At 43.8% G+C, this 19,528-nt stretch overlaps 1 protein-coding gene across 1 annotated transcript; it reads right to left on the reverse strand.

The window, feature by feature from the left end:
- Positions 1-1,019: 1,019 nt before the first annotated feature.
- GPR119 (G protein-coupled receptor 119) lies at positions 1,020-6,085 on the reverse strand. The gene has a single exon (XM_027054218.2). The coding sequence runs from the start codon at positions 5,894-5,896 to the stop codon at positions 4,859-4,861; it is 1,038 nt and encodes a 345-aa protein (XP_026910019.1). The 5' UTR covers positions 5,897-6,085; the 3' UTR covers positions 1,020-4,858.
- Between the last annotated feature and the right edge of the window lie 13,443 nt (positions 6,086-19,528).

Consider the following 19,528-nt stretch of genomic DNA (forward strand, 5'->3'; position numbering starts at 1 on the left):
AGGTGGAGCACGTTTCCCTTTCAGCAACTCTGCAAAACTATGGCTTCAAGGCTTCAACTGCATCAGGACTGGTCTCTTGGCTCCATGTGATTATGTTTTCATGTTCTCATGCCTACGTAGCATTTTATGGTGTTGCACAACACAACTACCTCTGAAAACTTGAAGAGTGAAAACACTGAAATACCTGGATATTAGACGGTACCATATTGATGATGCAGTTGTACTGTGAGAGGTGTTCTTAATCTGCTGTGTCCCATTAGTCCAGATTTCTAAATTTACAGATTAACTATAGCAATAGGACATATGAAGAGGGTTCCTTTTTTTTTTTTTAAGAAAACAACTGGTAAACCCCTTAGTACGGTTTATGCTTTCAGGAAGCAACTTTTATTGCTTTGAGATCTTCATATCAGTGTGGTCTATTCATTTATAGCTCATTCTTGACCTCTTTTAGCAAATACCCTAGGGAAACATTACACTTTGAGAAATGCCAGCAAAAATGTGAATCAAAATTCTTATAAATGTTTAATGCTTCTTGACCTAGTAATGCTTCTTTGTAGAATTTATCCTAAGGAATTAAACAGATGTGCCAAAGATTTATTTTTTAAAATTTTATTTTGAGACAGAGAGCAGGGGAGGGGCAGATAGAGAGGGAGAGAGAGAGAGAGAGAGAGAGAGAGAGAGAGAGAGAATCCCAAGCAGGCTCCATGCTGTCAGTGCGGAGCCTGACATGGGGCTCAGTCTCATGAACCAGGAGGTCCTGACCTGAGCCAAAATCAAGACACGGGTACTCGACTGACTGAACCACCCAGGCGCCCTAGACGTGTCAAAGATTTATACACAAAGGTATTTATAGTGGTATTAAAACTGTGAGACATTGGAAATAACAAATGTACAACTATAGGGAAATGGTTAAAACATTATATACTCATGATGAAATAACATGAAACCATTACAAGTCATGTTTTTGAAGAAAACTTTATGACAAAGGAAAATATGCACAATATAAAGTGAAGAAAACAGATGAAGAATAACAGTGATCATCTCTGGATGGTACAATTATGGGTACATTTATGATTTTATGTATTTAAATTTTTTTCTGAAATGAACAAAAATTGTTTTTATAATCAGAAAAGAACCTCATTGATACATCATTATAGATCTCTGAAAGAAATCCCAGCAAACCTGGGGCAATTTCAGCACCTAGCTCTCAAAAAATGTTTGTGGAGTAGGTAGATAGATGGACAAATGAATGAATGAAGGACAGTTGACACTTGTAAGTACCATTACTGAGTTTATATGACTGCTGAAATAAAAAATGAAGGTTTGTTAATTAAAAGGAGAAGATTCCAGACCAGTCAGCAGTTTGAAGGATGGCATGGGAGTTACTGAAGGAGTCACAAAATAAATGAGTGGCTGATGGCAGCCAAGGAGTTGTAGTCTGGCCTTGGGTCCATTGCTGCTCTTGTTGCCCAGCTATCAACACCATGTTTCCTCTTGTTCTATGTGTGTCCTTGAAGTATCTCTTGTGCCTGCTGTTTTCATTGGTCTCTATTCAGTTTGACCAATGACTGAGCAAGTATGAATGACATCAAAGTCACAAGTTCATTTTCCATTTGAACCACTAAATACTTTTCCATATGAGGAGAAGATATACTAAGGCTAACTCTGGCTGGCCAACTCTCAGACTTGGACTTATTAGACAAGCAGGAGAGTTTGGTAGATAAGGGCAACCTGCCTCTAACACTTGTGACACCACTCACAATTCCCCTATACAGAGGGCTGTGTGTTCTTATGTTCTTGTGAGTAGTCCTCTCTGAAACATTTGTGCTATGAATAATGTTAGCTACCCAAAGAATTAGTAGAACACTTAGTCATGTCACAGTTTTTATAACAAATTCACAAGCTCTTTATGGAAATTATAAATGGGACCGATTGATCTACATTCTGTCCTACACGGTGTTAATTTCTTTTGGCTATTTTGATCAAATTGCTGAACAGGATCTGGCTTCTCTGCAAGGCCATCAGGAGACACCATTGGATGTATGAATGAAATCTAAATGTTTCCCCTTCAGTGCATGCCCGTATCTGTGCCAGAGCCTGTGTCAAAGAAAGCCATTAGACTTTTTGCATATTATTCTGTATCTCTGCTCTTGGTGGCTTATTAAACACAGTGTTCTTAATTGCGGTTACTCTTAAACCCAAATGTATGATAATAGGGCCTTGTTTGTATTTGTTGTCCCTTGATCCTGAGATTTACTGTTTGTCTCTTTCAACCTGAGTTGTCTCTCACCACTTGTTTTCAGAAACATTCATGGGTTGAGGAATTCACAGTTTGGAGCCTAACTGTCTTTGTCCTGGAGGCCATTATATCTACAGATATGACAGACTCCTTTAAATTGGCCAGCCGGATATTTTATTCTTTAGGATTTTTAAGTATGAGGAAGAGAACATTATTTGAGCACTAACCATGTGCTGTCATTTACTAGACGTTTTCCTATACATTATTTGAGCTAATCCTTTTGATAACAATATAAGGTAGGCATTATTACCCCAGTTTTACAAATGAGGAAGCTGTAGCTTTGACAGTTAAACAACTGAATGGTAATTTGGACACTGGTCTATTGGACTTCAAAGGTTGTGATTTCCACTGAATATACTGCCTCCCAGTAATAGCAGAGTTTTTTTAGACTGAGCCTAACACCACAGCATTCACTTAGCTTCTCCTCAGTTCCTTTTTCCTATAATTTTCATTCCACTTTGCTTGTGTTACCTTGGCAAGATCAGTCCTTTGCAGCAAGGCCAGGAAGTTAAGCTTTGGACCACCACTAAGGAGGGCATTGATTTGAGCCTGCTTCCCATTTTGTCTCCAAACCCCGTCACTGTTTGTGTTTTACATAGCTCCCAGTAACTCATAACACAATCCAAGAGGGTGCCTATTGCTGGCATAAGTGGTACTTGCTGCACGCTCAGCACTTCAAGGCACTTGGGGTTCCATCATTCACTTGAGAGCCAAAAAGTTCTTCAGTTGTAGGAACATAAAGCCTGCTCTGGTGAAGGCAAGCATGGTCCTCCTCTGGGCCACTGTGGTAAACAGAGCAACTGCACAAAATAGTCTAGCAAAGGAGGGTTGGTGTGTATTAGAATAGATCAGCGAGAAACAGGCCATTTGTGCTGAAGGTAGAGGGTGAAAATAGGAAGAAGGGAATTTTCAAGTGTATAGAAGTGGAAAGGGATGAACATTCACCTCCAAACAACTGAGGAATACAAGCTGGGAGGTAGTCTAAGACTGAAGGGAAATTAAAACCCAAGTGCAAAACATCATGGTGTGGCGCCATCCTGTGGAGAGGAGGACAGCCGGATTCCATCCTGGTTTGGAACATTTTAGTTTCAGATGTGAATGAAAAAGTTCATGGGCCTCTTGGAATTAGCCTTTACACATTGGACTCAAATGCATCCTCAGGCCATCATTTTAGAGATATCAAAGGGTTAACCTTCCATGGTTGTTTTGGCACCAAATTAAAATTTAATCCATACTGTATTGGTTTCTTCTTGCCTTCTTTGGTTGTCCACTCAGCAGCTTTCTAGGGAGTTAATCTAGTTTAGGCCCTCAAGAGACAAATTTCTAAGAATCCTCTGTGGAGACCAGGAGATTGAGGAAAGGGTTACAAGAAAGCTCAGGAAGACTGAGCATAATTCCTGGGTTTCTTTCCCAGTCTGTTCTCGAATTTCTGCTGCCAGCGTTGCCCAGAGGGAGGCTGGCCATAATTCCTGGCTGCCAACAGCCATTTTTTTTGTACCCACAGAAAGCAAGATGAGACACCTGTTCCTCAGCTGGTCTCCTGGGACATGTTGGAGGTATCCCCTTATGTGACTGAGTTTCTTAGGAAAATGCAGATTTAAGAGTGTTTAAGAGCTTGGCAGTGCCTTTCTTGGTACCTAACCCTTTTTCCACCTCCTTCACTTCTAGGGTCTCAGAATTTGTGGTTCAGCATTCTCATCAAGTAGCTATAAGTGACCATAAGCCAACTGAGGGGAAGGGGCACCACAGAGTTAGTGGTAGAATGGGAGGGGTCGTAGCAGAAATAACCACAAGACTGGCTATTTCCAAAGAAACAGTGTTTTGAACTCCATGAAGTACGAGAGAAGACAAGCTGTAGAATCTAATTCAGGTTCCTACATTTCAGGCAAACTCACTACTTAAAATGTCTGATTTGCATCAGGGAGGGCAGGACTCCTCACTTTACCAAAGCCATCACTATAGTAAAGAGTTGAGGGGAACAACCTCATGTCTCTAGTGCTGTGCTGTCCAATATGGTAGCTACTAGCCATATGTGGCTGTTGAGCATTTGAAATATGGCTAGTTTGGATTTAGAGGTTCTGAAAGGTAAAACACACACCAGATGCAAAGATTTAGCATGAAAAAAACAGTGCAGTAATTTTTATATTGATTACATATTGAAAGTATGTTTTAGATATACTGGGTTAAAGGAAACATTAACATTGCCTTTTTTAAACCTTTTAAATATGGTTACTAGAACATTTAAAATTATATGTGACCTGCATTATATTTATGTTGGATACTGCTGCTGTAGTGTATTCAAGAATAGGATTTGATTTTTTAGCATTATTTCAGTAGTACATTTCTTTCTACCTACCTGTACAGGAGAGACAGATTAATTGCAAAAGAAGCATAGGGAGGAATGGAGATTTGCAAATGAGGAAATTGGTTATAGAAGAAAGTCAGCACCCTACCTCAGTTCCTCTCAGTCTGGGGTGGGGCAGTCAACTGTCTGAAGCAAGCACTTTCATTCCCCTAGCTTTGATTTCCTAGTTGGGGCCCAGAGAGGAGAGGGAGAAGTCACTTTGAAACTTCTCTGCCCTTACCATCTTCGCCATGAAGCTGTGAGTGGGAGACAGTGGTGATAGGACAGGAACTTTCCCTGGGCCCCTCTGGGCCACCATCCCTGGCTGAGAGAAGAAGAAGGAATGAGGTGAGCCCTTTCTTCACTCCCAGGGCCATCTGGTAGAGCTGCTGCCGCACCTCCTTCTGCCAGTAGGCATAGATGAGTGGGTTGAGCAGGGAGTTGCCCACACCGAGCAGCCACAGGTACCGTTCCAGCACCAGGTAGAGGTAGCACTTCTGGCAGGCCACCTGCACAATGCCAGTGATAAGGAATGGGGTCCAGGACAGAGTGAAGCTCCCAATGAGAACAGCCACAGTGCGGACAGCCTTGAAGTCGCTGGGAGTCCGAGGAGGCCTGTATGCTCCGGCCATGGCTCCTGCTTGTTCCATCTTTCGGATCTGCTCGCTGTGCATGGAGGCAATCTTGAGCATATCACAGTAGAAGAAGACAAAGAGGAGCAGGGCTGGGAAGAAGCCAACGCAGGAGAGGGTCAGCACAAAGCGTGGGTGAAACACAGCGAAGAAGCTGCAGGGACCCTGGTAGGTAGTCTGCTGAAATATGGGGACTCCAAGTGGGAGGAAGCCAATAAGGTAAGACACCAACCACAGCCCGGCAATGCAGGACCCAGCCATGAGCCCGTTCATTATCTGGAAGTAGCGGAGGGGCTGCTTGATGGCAAGGTACCTGTCAAAGGCAATCAGCATGACTGTGAGGACAGAGGCAGCTGCGGAAGAAGTAACAAATGCCATCCGAAGGCTGCATAGGGTCTTCTGTGTGGGCCGAGGTGGGCTGGAGAGCTGGTCTGTGACTAGGCCAGAGATGGCCACACCAAGCAAGGTGTCGGCTACAGCCAGATTCAAGGTGAAGCAGAGACCAACACCATCATTCTTGTGGATCAGCAACAGCACAGCCACAGCCACTAGTGCATTGGCAGCAATAATGAGGGAGGCCAGGACAGCAAGAGTCACTCCAAATGGAAAAGATGACTCCATGTCTTGAAGTGGCAGGATTTCCACTTACCAGGGCATTCTGGCTCTCCAGCTCAAATTCTCACGGGCTGGGAGAGAAAGGGCTGGGTTCAGAGGGGCATCAGAGATCTGGCCACGACGGGCAGCTTGCCATCTTTCAGATCCTGCTGATCACTGAGAATCACTCACCCTTTCTCTTTCAGTCCTCAGCCTATTGCCTCTCCAGCTCTCTGAAGGCAGCAATCCCTGTGTAGCCCTCCCCCTGGCCGCTGTGCTAGTCCCTCCCCCTCCAACTACCAAGTTACTAGACAACTCCCAAGTACCTGTGCATACTGTCTCACCAGGCTCTCTTCCTGCATTGATGCTTCAAGGACTTTCTTTGGAGGGCCTGGGGCATTCATCTGATCTCCTGTCTGGCAGAAGATATAATTGACTCTAATCATACTTTTTCTTCCTCCATAGCTTGATATTAAACTCCTACTTCTTCTTTTCCCAAGCTTCAAGTACTAGCTTAACAACTGATCTCAGCTTAATTATTTGCTTAATAACAAATTCTCAGTTACTACTATTACTTCTTTCAATCAAGCAAGATGATCATAATCAGTTGAAGTGGGAAGTGAGGGCGGGCAGACTATTTCAAGGCCCAGCATACTTTCAGGGGAGCTATCACACATTTAAGCTATTTATCTTTTGCTTCCTAACACCTCAGAGTCTAATTCTCTAAAATAGGCGGTGCCATCTCCCTCTTTTTCATCCCTCAGATCTTGGCTGATTCAGAAAGGCAGGAAAATGAAAGCAGGTAATTGTTAACAGTTGTTAATTCAGTTTCGACCAGAACCCACTCCCTGTCTAAAACTTCTGTTTGTTGGGTATACTCACTGAAAACGTGTCTCTGGTCAGAAGTCGTGGTTGCCAGCCTTGCCTTTTTTGATCCTGTAGCCCCGAGGTCTCTCTGGGACAGGAGAAGAGGAGGCGAGCTGCATTCTGGAAAGTGCTGTAATATTTGGTTGTGGAATTTTCCATTTCCACTGTGGATCGTGTTAGGCTGAAGGGTGGCAGTGTTGCCGAGGCAGGTGAGATGGGCTCAGGCAGGGCCGCCGCTGTGTAGGTCACTCCTATTTTAAGTTGTATATCCATTTGTTCGGGTACATTAGAACCAACCTTTTGCCTGCTACTCTTGGATACCAAGAAGAGAGGGGTGGGGAGAAGAGTGGTTTGAAGCTTATTTACTCAGTTCAGGTGACAGCACAAATGGGAAAGGTTAGTGTTTTAAGTGAGGGAGTGGAGAGCAAGGTGCAGAGTTGGAGGCAAATATTATATCCAGGATGTTTTGACAGTCAGAGAGGGCTGTTGACAGAGGTCTCTCCTACAAATGATCACAAAGGCTGTGGCATGGGGACTTGGTACTCCAGCTGCCAGTCTGAGAACAGTTCTTATGCTTTGGTACCTCCATTAGGAAGCTGACTTCAGGTTGCTTAGTACCTGGCCTGATTTTATGCCTGGATCTAAGGTGTGCTCTAGTTTCCCTAGCTCTTGTCTAGGAGTCAATATGGTCCTTTTGAAGCCCGTGCTCAAACTTGAGAGTGCATCAGAACCCCTTGGAAGGCTTGTTAACACACAGATTCTTGAGCCTCACCCTGAGTTTTAGATTATTTATGTCTGGGGTGGGCCTGAGAATCTGCATTTCTAACAAGTTCCCAGGTGATGCTGATTCAGGGACCCCATTTGAGAACCAGTGCTCTAGTGAAATGGTTCTTTTTTTTTTTTTTTGAAATGGTTCTTAACCTTAGCCGTGCTGTGCAGTTACTTGGTGACCAAAAATACTGATGTTTTGGGTCACACACCAAGAGATTCTGATACCATTAGTTTGGGGTGTGACCTATGCATCCGGAGTTTTGAAAGCTCCTCATGTGATTATAATACTCAGCCAGGGGTGAGAACCACTGTTCATTGGCAGAAACACAGGCTCTGGAGTCAGGACACTATCTCTGTGATTTTGCTTGGACAAATGAATTCACCTCTCTGACTCAGCTGTGGCTTCCTCGTGTGTTCCATGGGGACAATAATTCCTATGTCACAAGGTTGTGGGGGTGACAGAACGAGGTATGATGGATATTAAAAGGCTTCATGAACTATAAAATATTACACAGGTACTTTTATCGAGTGTCTTCTAGTCTCTTGTTAATCAAAGTGTGTATCAGATCAGGAGCATTGGTAGGACCTGTGAGCTTGGTAGAAATGCAGAATCTTAGGCCCTTCCCAAGACCTCCTGAAGCAGAGTGCGCATTGGAACGATCTCCAGGTGATCTGTATGCACATTAAAGGTGTCCTTTCCCAGCACCTAGTCTCGGGTGCCTGGTTATGTTGGTTTACTTTTGCTGCTGTAGCAAACTGCTACAAGCTTAGTGGCTTAAACAACATAGATGTATTATTTTACCCTTCTTGAGGTCAAAAGTCCGAAACAGGTTTCACAGGGCTCCAATTAAGGCATTCGTTATCAGGGCTGGGTTCCTTTGGGAGGCTCTAGGGGACAATAATTTCCTTGCCTTTTTCAGCTTTTAGAGGCTGCCTGCATTCCTTGGCTCATGACACATCATTCAAACCTCTGCTTCTGTAGTCACATCTTCTCTGACTCTGACCCTCCTGCCTCCCTCTTTTAAGGACTCTTGTGATTATATTGAGTCTACCTGGATAATCAATGATATCCTCCCCATGTCACATTTTCAAAGTGCTTTTTGCTGTGTAAGGTAAAATATTCACAGGTTCTGGGGATTAGGACATGCACGTCTTTGGAGGGGGGCATTTTTCTGCCTACCATACCAGTGTTCTCTGCTGCTCACATCTTCTCCCTCCATCCCCCAAAGATGCTCTTCTCAGTGTAATCTTCCTTTGCTCATGTCCTAGACATTTATTTCTTTTACCCATCAACACTCTCTTGTTTTCTGTCTTATCTCCTTAGGCATCCACAAGCTGATTTAAACTAATATAGGAAGCTTTGGAAAAGAGTGGGCTCCCTGTCACTGGAAATATGCAAGCAGAGCCTGAATGCTCACCTGTCGGGAAGGCCTTAGAGATAATTCCTGCAGCAGTGCAAAACATCTGCAAAACATCGTTATTCCCGTTGCATTGTCTTTCAGTCCCTATGCAACCTATTATTGATGGGCCCCTGGGAGTCTTCCGTTCCTCAGCTCCCTCCCTTCTTTCTTAGTTGTCCCCACCTCTGTGTCCTCCTTGGCTTTTTCTGTCCCCTTTCTCACACTACCACACAGACTCAGCTGTGTGTCCTTTGGCTTTGCCCATGCTGTGAGGTCAAGACCACAGAGAATGTGGTTCCTTCCTGGAAGGCCAGTGGTTAGTCCTTATGGTCCTAAGTCTGAGGGTTCTCAGAGTCTCCAGAGTGGAGCATTGATTGACAAGGTAAACAAGTTGGGGTTGACAAAGGGGAGGAAGGTAAAGGACGAGAGGGCTTATTCTCTGGTCAAACTATCCCATAACCAAAGCATTAAATGCTGGTTGTAGTGGGCTAAGGATGCAGTGGGGTGCTTTGTACACCCTGAGGGCATGGAACCAAGGACCAGAGGTTTCAACTGGAATGAGTGTGGAGGAGAAGCCAGGCTTCAAAAGAGCCCGCCTTTGGAGCCAGGCCCCTGGGAGAGGAGCTCTAGAAAGATATCCAAGACAAGTGATGCCTGATTACTTGTAGTGCCTAGACCAGCCATCTGCCTGTATGATTTAGCTGCGTCTTGCCCAGGGATAAAAGCAGCAGTGACATTTAATATCCCTCTGTGAATGACTAGACCATACATCCATTGTTGTTAAATATTATGCAGTGGTGTGAAAAGAATGGGATAGGCTTATATGTCCTGATGCAGCCCTCCAAGGCTTATTGTTGACTGATAAATCAAGTCACACATCAGTATGTAGCATCTGGACCCACTTACAAAAGTAAAATCCCAAACCCCAGCTTTATGTGTGTATAGGTGCACAGAGATCACCATAAATACATGTTAACAGAGAGTGAATAGCTTTAAGGAGGGGAGTGAGAAGCCGGGATGGAAAGCGACTGTCACAATTTACTTGGAATACTGACTTGTTATGTATTTTCACAGTGAGGATGTGTTCATGTAATTTCAAAAGAAAGGGGCGCCTGGTTAAGCATCTGACTTGAGCTCAGGTCACGATCTCACAGTTTTGTGAGTTTGAGCCCCACATCGGGGTCTGCACTGACAGTGTGGAGCCTGTTTGGCATTCTCTCTCTCTCTCTCTCTCTCTCTCTCTCTCTCCCTCTCTTTCTGTCAATAAATAAATAAATAAATAAATAAATAAACAAACTTAAAATAAAACCTCCTCAATAACAACCCCCTTCTCCCCATTTCAGCTCAGGCACCACTTTGCAAAGGCCCTTTGCAGACCACAGCCAAATGCCTCTGTGCACACATGTACATTATGTATATACATAGTTATACACTTGCTTTTGCTTACACTTTGTTACCTGCCAGTGCTACAGTTGTAGAAAGAGGTTGTGTGTGTGTGTGTGTGTGTGTGTGGTGAGAAATGGCAGGGCAAAATGGGGTGGGTGGAGCAGTATTTGAGGCTTTAGTCCCTTTTTACAGTGGGAGGCACTTTGAAGAAACAGCCCTAGACTTCTGGGACTTCTGAGCCGCCGTGCAACAGTGATACCAGCTAATATTTATGGGGCCTTTAAAATGCTGAGTACCGTGCTAAATGTACAACATATTCTTTAATCCTTACAAAAATTCTATAAGGTAGGTACTATTAATATTCCAATTTTACAGATGGGCAAACCAAGGCATGCAGAGGGTGACTTATTTGTCCAAGGCCACACAGCTCATATAAGCAGCAGGTGTTGGAAATTCTCAGGCCAGAAGCTTGTGTGGAACAGCCACCAAGAATTTGTCCTCTTATCAACCATAGAGACCACCCCCCCCCTTTTTGTTTTGCCAGTTTGTGACTCTGTGCCTTTGCACATCTTATTACCTCGACCTTAATGCTGACACTTTTATGCTTTGGGTTTTTTCACAGGTGCTTGAGCTCAAATTAAATAGAAGACCCTTCCCCCTTGTTGGGTCACTAAAGCCCAGTAATTGTGGACAATGAGAATTTTTTTTTTTTTTTTTTTTTTTTTTTTTTTTTTTTTTTTTTTTTTTTTTTTTTTTTTTTACTGTGAGCCCAAGGAAATATATGACTCTGGACTCATGTATACCTCTCCACTTATCTTCCCACTCCTGCTTTCCATTATTGCTAGTGCCTCTCCGTTTTAGCACTTTTCTTATCTTTCATCTGCACTATTATAGCCTTCTAACTGCTTGTCCTGTCTTTCTCCCCTGTCAACATCCCCTTCCAGCATGTTGATGGAGTGCCTGATCTGTGATCGTTACTATGCTCAGAACTTTTTGGACATTCAAGTAACACCTTATGAGATAGGTGTTATTTTTCTCCCCACCTTAAAAGTGAAGATGCTGAGGCTTGGAGAGGCAAAAGGGCCTGTCCAAGGTTACCCAGCTAGGAAGCAGTGGCAGAGCAGGGATTGGCATCCAAGTCTTATCACTCCTTGTCCAATAGCTTTTTTCTACTCCATGTTGCAGAAGCCTGGGTGTGGTAGGCTGAGTAATAGCTCCCAAAGATGTCCACTTTTGAATCCCTGGAACCTGTGAATATCTTGCCTTATGCGGCAAAAGGGACTTTGTTGATGGGATTAAGCAAAAATCTTGAGATGGGGTGATTATCCTGGATATTATGGGTGGGCCCAATGATATAATCCCAAGGGTCCTTGTTTGAGGGAGGCAGGAGATCAGCAAGCAGTATTAAGGGGTGTGATGATGGAAGCACAAGGTTGGAGTGATGCAAGGAAGGGGTCATGAGCCAAAAATTGCAAGAGGCCTCTAGAAGCTAGAAAAGGCAAGGAGACAGATTCTCCCCTAGAGCCTCCAGAAGGAACCAGGCGTGCTGACACTTTGATGCGAAACTGATCTCAGACTTCCGATGTCGAGAACTGTAAGATACTACATTGGTGGTGTTTTAAGTGCTAGGTTTGTGGGAATTTGTTGCAGCAACAGTAGGAAACTAATACATTGAACTAAAGGGTTAATATGAGGAGGCAATTAAAACACTGGGTCCTGTTTATATTGCTGCTTGGCAGTGCCTGCTGCCCAAGAGACATTTGGTTGTAATACTACAAAGGTTTCTACTTACCCAGGAAAGAGCAGCTTGCTCTGCGATGCCAAATGCCAATGGCCATGAAGCCCAGCAGAGGGCAGACACTCTTCAGGGAGAAAGCAATCCTTGGAAAGGCTTTGCTCCTGTTTTCCATATAAATAGGAAGGGTCTTTAAAAGGAAGAAAGATCCTTCTAGGCACATGCAGGTTGCTCTGATTGTGTTGCATCTTAGTTATGCCTTCATGCAGGCCAGAGGAGCGCGGTGAGTACAAAGACGTTTTTATTTGCCACCCAGGGCTCAGAAATTTCTTGCTCCTTTTATGTATTCATATTGTTGGGACCAGTGCATGGAAATCCTTCCCTGCCCTGAAGATTAGGAATTGGGTAATAAGGCACAAATACTTTTGCTTAATTCCCATGGCTTGTGCAATGGGGGGTGGGGTGAGGGGAGAAAATATACATTCAATTCACATTTCTTTTTTCATTGAAAGTCTTTCTTATCACACACACTTGACAATGCATGATCTTATTTAATCCTCACAATATGCCTGTGAGGTGATATTATCAGAAGTTAATTCAGGCTAATTAAATTGCCCAGAGTTCCACAGCCAGCAGACGGTAGAACTCGGATTTGAACCCAGGTCTGCCAAGTCTCAGAGTCTGCATTCACATAACGATGCCACCTGGTCTCTCCAAAACTATAATGTTGTTACAGAAAAAAGTTGCTGACCAGAGGCAGTGAAAGCTGTGTGGCATCATCCTATGGCTTTGAAAACTCATGCCCAGCCTCATGATGGATGCCAGCGTCCACCGTGCACAAGAATGCAGCCCTCCTACATGCAATGGCACTGGGCCTTGAGCCAAGGCAGACCTGCCCTGTGTTTCGTCTCTGAGGGCTTTGCTTGCTTCTCAGTTTGTCTTTCTGATCACCCATCTATTCTAGTCCTTACGATAATGTGTCTCAGTTGTCTGGCTTCTCTGCCCCATGGCCACCTACTCCTTTCCCTAATATGCAGATTGTCTCCTACTCTCTGGATCAGTGTTTCACCAGGCTCTCCTGCTAACTGGCTTCTTCCCCTTTGTCTCAATATGTCATTTTATGATAAGGATTGGCAACAGAACACTCCAGAAATAATGAGAATGACTGACAGGAGGGTAAAGGCTGATAATGCAAGGAGTATTTTGGAGACTAGAGGGTAGGGCACTTAGTCATTGGCTTGGAGATTGACCTGCTTAAGTGCAAATGTGATGGCCTTTTAGGAACTCCTGCTCTAGGCAGGCTCCTGACATCCCTCAAAAATTCTTTTCCATTCAGCCCCAGTTCAGTTGGCCCACCTCTACTCATCGCACCTGGTCTGATGATCCCATTCAGTTCAATTCTGCATGCATGCTCCTTAGACCTATATACCGAAGGGGACTTAACATCATGAATTTAGAGTAAATGTGATTCATGATCACAGGTGGGCTCTGCTTGGATCAGAGCTATCTAATGCCCTAGCAATTTCTTCTTCATTCTCTCCCTTCATGCCCTGAAACTGGATTCTGCTTTTAAAGTCAGCTCATCAGAAACCTTAGCCTCTTCTAGGGGCACCTGGTGGCTCAGTCGGTTGAGCGTCTGACTTTGGTGCAGGTCATGGTTTCACAGTTCGTGAGGTCGAGCCCCACATCAGGCTCTGTGCTGACAGCTCAGAGCCTGGAGCCTGCTTCAGAGTCTGTGTCTCCCTCTCTCTCTGCCCCTCCCCTGCTTGTGCTCGGTCTCTTTCTCTCTCAAAAATAAATAAACATTAAAAATTAAAAAAAAAAAGAAACCTTAGCCACTTCTAAAATTTGTGCTGCTCGAGGTTTGGAAATCTGCTTTGGCCTGGGCACTGGAGAAAAGCTGAACAACAATGAGCAGGTGATAAAACAACATCTGTCATGTACCTTCTACAAGGCATACTCACCCCTGAAAGTGATTTGTCCTCCTCTTCCTCCAGAGTTTGGGATTCTCTATGTAGCTCCTCAAGATTATACCTGAGAGTCAGACTGCTGAGAGCGAGCAGTTGTGCTGAGCCTGGGGGGAGCCAGTGGAGGGTGAGGTTGTGCTTCCAATGTATCAATATCTGATGCACATAACTCATGCCAGTTCTCCTGCAACAGCTTCTCAGCTTTGTAAACTGCTCTGAATTATCTGTGGATGACAGTATTCATAGATAATCCTTAGACGCTCTAGTGCAAAGTCCTTAGCTGTTGTTTTCTGAACCATGGAACTATTTTGGAACCTGTTGGAAGCTATGGACCATCTCTTTAAAAATGCACATGTTCATGTTACATACACATCATACAAGCAAACGCAGGGTCCTTATAGACTCCCTGGAGCCCACGTATGGATTCAGGTTAATATCCTTGGAAGAGATGGTAAGAGCTCCTGTTAACACAACACATCATTTCTTATTCTCTATTCCTCCAGGCAACCTATAATTAAGGAACAGACCCCTTAAATAAATACATTTAACAGCTTTCTTTAACTCATGGAAGTGTGGCCTGTATCCACACTCTCAGGCTTCTGTTTTGATTCCATCAGGCAGCATTGCCCCTAAGTCTCCAGTGTTGGATCAGGTAAATACAGGATGGCATGCCGTTGGATTTTTGGGTCCTCTCAAGTCAACTTTCTTCATAGTGACATTGCTTTGGACCAATTGAAATAAATGGGCAAAACACTGAAAGCTTAAAGGTCCTTCTTCCAAGAGAACTTTCCTGTGGTGTTTGACAACATTGGTCACCTTTCACTATCTTCTGGAATCCTGCTGCTTCACCTTCAGCCATCCTTCTCCTCCTTGGTCTCCTTTGTTGGCTCCTTGGATACTTTAGATTCAACAGTTTGCCATATGAATTCATCAGTTTTCTCCCAAACCAGCCTTCCTCCCTGCCTTTCTTACTGTAGAGACTAGTCATTACTCATCTAGTCTCTCACCAGAAACCTAAGTGCCATCCTGAGATGTTTCCTCACCGCCCATGTCTACTTTAGTCAACATGTGCCACTGAAATCTGTTGACTTTTGTTCTTTCCATCACAGCCAACTGGTCCCCCAGAATCAAGACTTGCATGCCTTTAATCCATCTTCCATACTTGTTCCAAGGCGATCTGAAATAAAATTGACCATTTTATCCCCAGGGTCAAGGGACAATACTTGCATTGTATTTTTTCCCAACATATATTTTTCTCTCTAGACTTAACATGTTACCTTTTGTATTCTCAGCACCTAATACAGTGTTTGCATATGGCAGGTCCTCAACTAGTGGCTGGCTTGTTCTTTGGTTGAATGACTGACTGATTAAGCCATATGATCATTTCTCATTGCCTGCAGGCTGGAATCTGACCTTCTTGGCTGCATCTGCAAGGCCTTTCATAAAATGGCCTGAAACCTTCCATCTTCATGGGATGCCCTGCCCCATCCCATCTCCTGGTCACACCGTACACTTTTCACACTTTGATGTATTTGTCTCTTGTGATTCTTCTGCTTGAAATGCTCTCTCTGCATGGCATCCATCCTGTCTTCCATCTTCATGGTGACTGCCTTCAAGGTGCAGCTCAACTGTCCTCTGCCTCACCATAGCTTTCCCTGACAATCTCTTTTCCAATCCCAGCTCCCTTTGACCCCTGGTAGTCAGAATTAATTGATTCCTCAACTTGTTCCAGTGACATTTCATTCATACCTTCATTTTGACCCTCATCCCTTTGTATTATATTTATTCATAAATGTAAATATGTGGCAACATTTTGAGCTATTCAGGAGCAGGGACTGGGTCTTATGGTCTTGTTTACTGTAGTATCCCCAGCATCTAGCCCAGCATCCCAGCACTCATAAACATAGAATATGCCTTTACGTTGGTGTCATGTGTGTTCTTTACTTTTTAAAAGTATTTTCTCTGGGGCGCCTGGGTGGCTCAGTTGGTTAAGTGTCTGAGTTCAGCTCAGGTCATGATCTCACGGTTTGTGAGTTTGAGCCCCACATCAGGCTCTGGGCAGACAGCTCAGGCCCTGGAACCTGCTTTGGATTCTGAGTCTCTCTGCCCCTTCTCAACTTGCACTCTGTGTGTGTCTTGCACTCTGTGTGTCTCTCTCTCAAAAATAAGTAAACATTAAAAAAATAATAATAAAAGATTTTTTTGTTAAAAAAATATCAGCATGGGACACCCTCTCCCTTGCTATCTCCCTGGGGCAAACCACCATCATCTCCTGCCTGAATTATTGCAAAGCTTCCTAGTCTCCTTGACTCTATCCTAGGTACTCTCCTCAACCCCACAGTTTGCAGCCAAGGTGATCCTGCTAAAATGTAAGCCAGACTAAAATCCTTTGTTGGCTTCTCACATCACACTGAGTAAAATCTAAAGTTGCTACCCAACATGCCCCTGCCTGATCTGTTCCCCTCACCCCCACTTATCCTATGCATGTTGGCTAAGGGTGCAGACATTGGAGCCATACTACCTGGATCTAAATCCTGGCTCTACCACTGGCCAGCTGTGTGACATAGGGCAAGTGACTTAACCTCTCTGTGCCCCAGTTTCATCATCTGCAAAATGGGGATAATAGTATCTACCACATAGAATTGTTGTGAGAAGTAAATGAGTTAATGTATGTAAGGTACCTAGAACAGTACCTGGTACGTGGTGGGTACTAAATCAGATTTTGTTAAATAAACAAAAATATGTTATTCTCTTCCTTGCCTGCTCCTCTCCAGCTACTCTGGCCTCCTTATTGTTTCTCAAACACATTCCTGTCTCAGGACCTTGGCACTTAATGTCCACTCTCCCTGCATACTCTTCCCCCAGATGTTTCATGACTTGCTGTTCATCTTCTTGCAGGTCTCTGCCTGCGTGTCATTTTATCAGGGAGGCCTTCTTTGACACATCACCCTTTTAAAATAGCAACACTTCGTAACTCTCTGTCCCCTTACCCTTCATAGCACTTCTCAACATTGGATGTATGTTTATATGTTTATTTGCCTTCTTCCCCAACAAGAATGTAAACTCCATGAAGACAAGAACTCTCCTTGCCTTGTTTACTGTTATAACCCTCGCACCTAGAACAGTGTCTAGCATATAGTAGTTGCTCAATAAATATTTGTTGAATAAATGAACAAAAGACAAAAGTGAGAAAATAAAGGTCACGATCTCTCTGCCAAGATAACATGGCAATAAAAAAATGTAAGTGATCTCTGGATAAAGGGAAGAAAATTCTAACAGTATAGAAAGAAACATAGGGAAAATAAAATCCTCTCTCCTATCCTCATCTGTTTCCCTAAAGGTAACCATATCTCTGTGTGTTTGCAACTTCATTAACCAGCAGTTGTATTGGTTGCTTGCTATATGTGCAGAAAAGTGTTCGAGGTTTGAGGTGCTGAGGGCTTAGAAAGGAAGAGCCTGTATTTTCCAGGATCTGACAGCCTCCCTGGGGAGATAACATAAAAGAGTTGTGATATGCTGCAGAGTTCAGAAGTGGGAACCATCACTGTGGACTAGTGAGGTCAGGAAAGGTTTCCTACTTGAGAGATGCCCTGATGGGAGTTGAGAGCTCAGGTGGGTTTCAGAGAGAGAGAGAGAGAGGAGTGGCCCAGGGGTATAGGGGTCTCCCAGCAGGGCATCTAGGCTGGATAATGAAAGGAACCCCTGAGGGAATGGATAGAAGTGAAAGCTGGCTGAAATTGAGGCTTTGTGTTGGGGAGCAGTGGGAGAAAAGACTGGAGAATAGGGGCTGAGGCACTTATACAAGCACTGAAAGAACTAGGAGCCATGCGATAATGAAACAGAACCCTGACTGGATGAGATGCAATTTATAGACACTGCAGTAGCGCAGTTATTGGACTTGGTGATTGGATAGATATCTTTGGGTGAAGAATAGGGAAGACTGAAATATAAAACCGCTGTTTTTGTACCTGGGCAACCAGGCAAATGTTGATAACATTTCTTGAAATTAGGAAGTTAGGAGGGAAAGCTGTTTTGGGATGTGGTGTGGTGGGAAGTGAAGAGATGAATTTGGCTGGACATATTGTTCAGCCTTGGCTTGAATGTAAGGACTGCCTATGGGTTACTCAGTATTGCCCATAGAGCCTAGACGTGAGCTTTCCATACAGTGGGTGCTAAATGGATGTTACTGGTGGAGATCACTAATAGCCACCTTGAATAGCAAACCCTGGTTCTCTTCTCAGACCCTCAGATCAGAGGGTCCTCTGGATCCTCATTCCTTTTCCACCCAGACTTGTGGAAATCTCTAGACATCGTCTCACCTACCAATTCCTACCAATTGGAAGCACATCGATGGGGATGTCCCAGGCAAACTGGGATGTTTTTCAGTTCTCCCATGTTCAGAATATCTCTGCTGAACCCACTAGCTTGATAGTAGCAGTCTTCTCATGTCCTCCTCCAACTGAATTGTCCTTCCCTTTGGTTGGTCTTTATCTCCTCTTTTGCTTCAGCTTCCTTTTGAACCCTGATGTCCAAGACCCAGGTGTAGCCCCATTTCTTTCATTTCACAGTTGCTTGAAGAATCCAGCCAGATAATGCTACCTGCTGGTTAATCACTTTGCAGTGGCTACTTCAACCCTACAACTAAGCAACTTAAGATTCCCAGGAGCAGATAAAACCTGTATGCAATCTGTCACTGTTTAGTTTTCACTGCCAAGATAATTCTACAAAGTTAATGAATAGCTGGGTTGGAGTGGGGGAGGGACACAAACAGAATGAATGAAGAGAAACTGTCATTGGTGGGTAGTCTCCCTTCTGCTTTTTGTCAGGACATTGGGTACATGGTGAGTCATTGAAGTTATAGTTGTCGTCATCATCGTCATCATCACCATTATCATCAAAGTACTTTTCTGAAGTGCCTAACTTCTGGGGCTCTGAGTTAGGCCTATGCAGAGAACTACACAGCTCTGGAACTTCACTTCTAAACCATGCATGTTCTCACAGCCATTGACGTAGACACGTGCAAGATGGATTCAGAACTTCAATATGGCTTAAATCACACATTGTCTGCCACCATCTCTTCTATGGGTTCCTAGTTATTCTGCAATGAAATCTACCAGGCAAATATATCTTGTCTCCTCAATGATATTATTAGCTCCTGAGGGAAGAGAACCTAAACTTAACATTCCTGTCTACAGATTTGCTGTACAGGACAAACATAGATGCTCAGTAAGGACGGATTAAATCAACCGGACCTGATAAGTAGAGGCAGAGTAATTCCTTTGAAACAACTAGTTAACTCCTTTGAATCTCAGTTTCTCCCTCTATAAAATGAAGAGGGTAATTTTATCTATAGGCTTTATGGAGTAGTTGTGAGAATGGAGGGCCAATACATGTAAATTGCTTAGCACACAAACTAGCATCTGCTAACTTATTAGCTTTTTAACTATTTCTGCTTCCTGCTCAAGTAGCAGCGAGACTGGAAAAGGGTGAGGATAGCAGCTTTCACACAAATCTGGGTATTCAATTCAGCTTA

Source organism: Acinonyx jubatus, chromosome X, assembly GCF_027475565.1.
Source record: "Acinonyx jubatus isolate Ajub_Pintada_27869175 chromosome X, VMU_Ajub_asm_v1.0, whole genome shotgun sequence".
NCBI lineage: Eukaryota > Metazoa > Chordata > Mammalia > Carnivora > Felidae > Acinonyx > Acinonyx jubatus.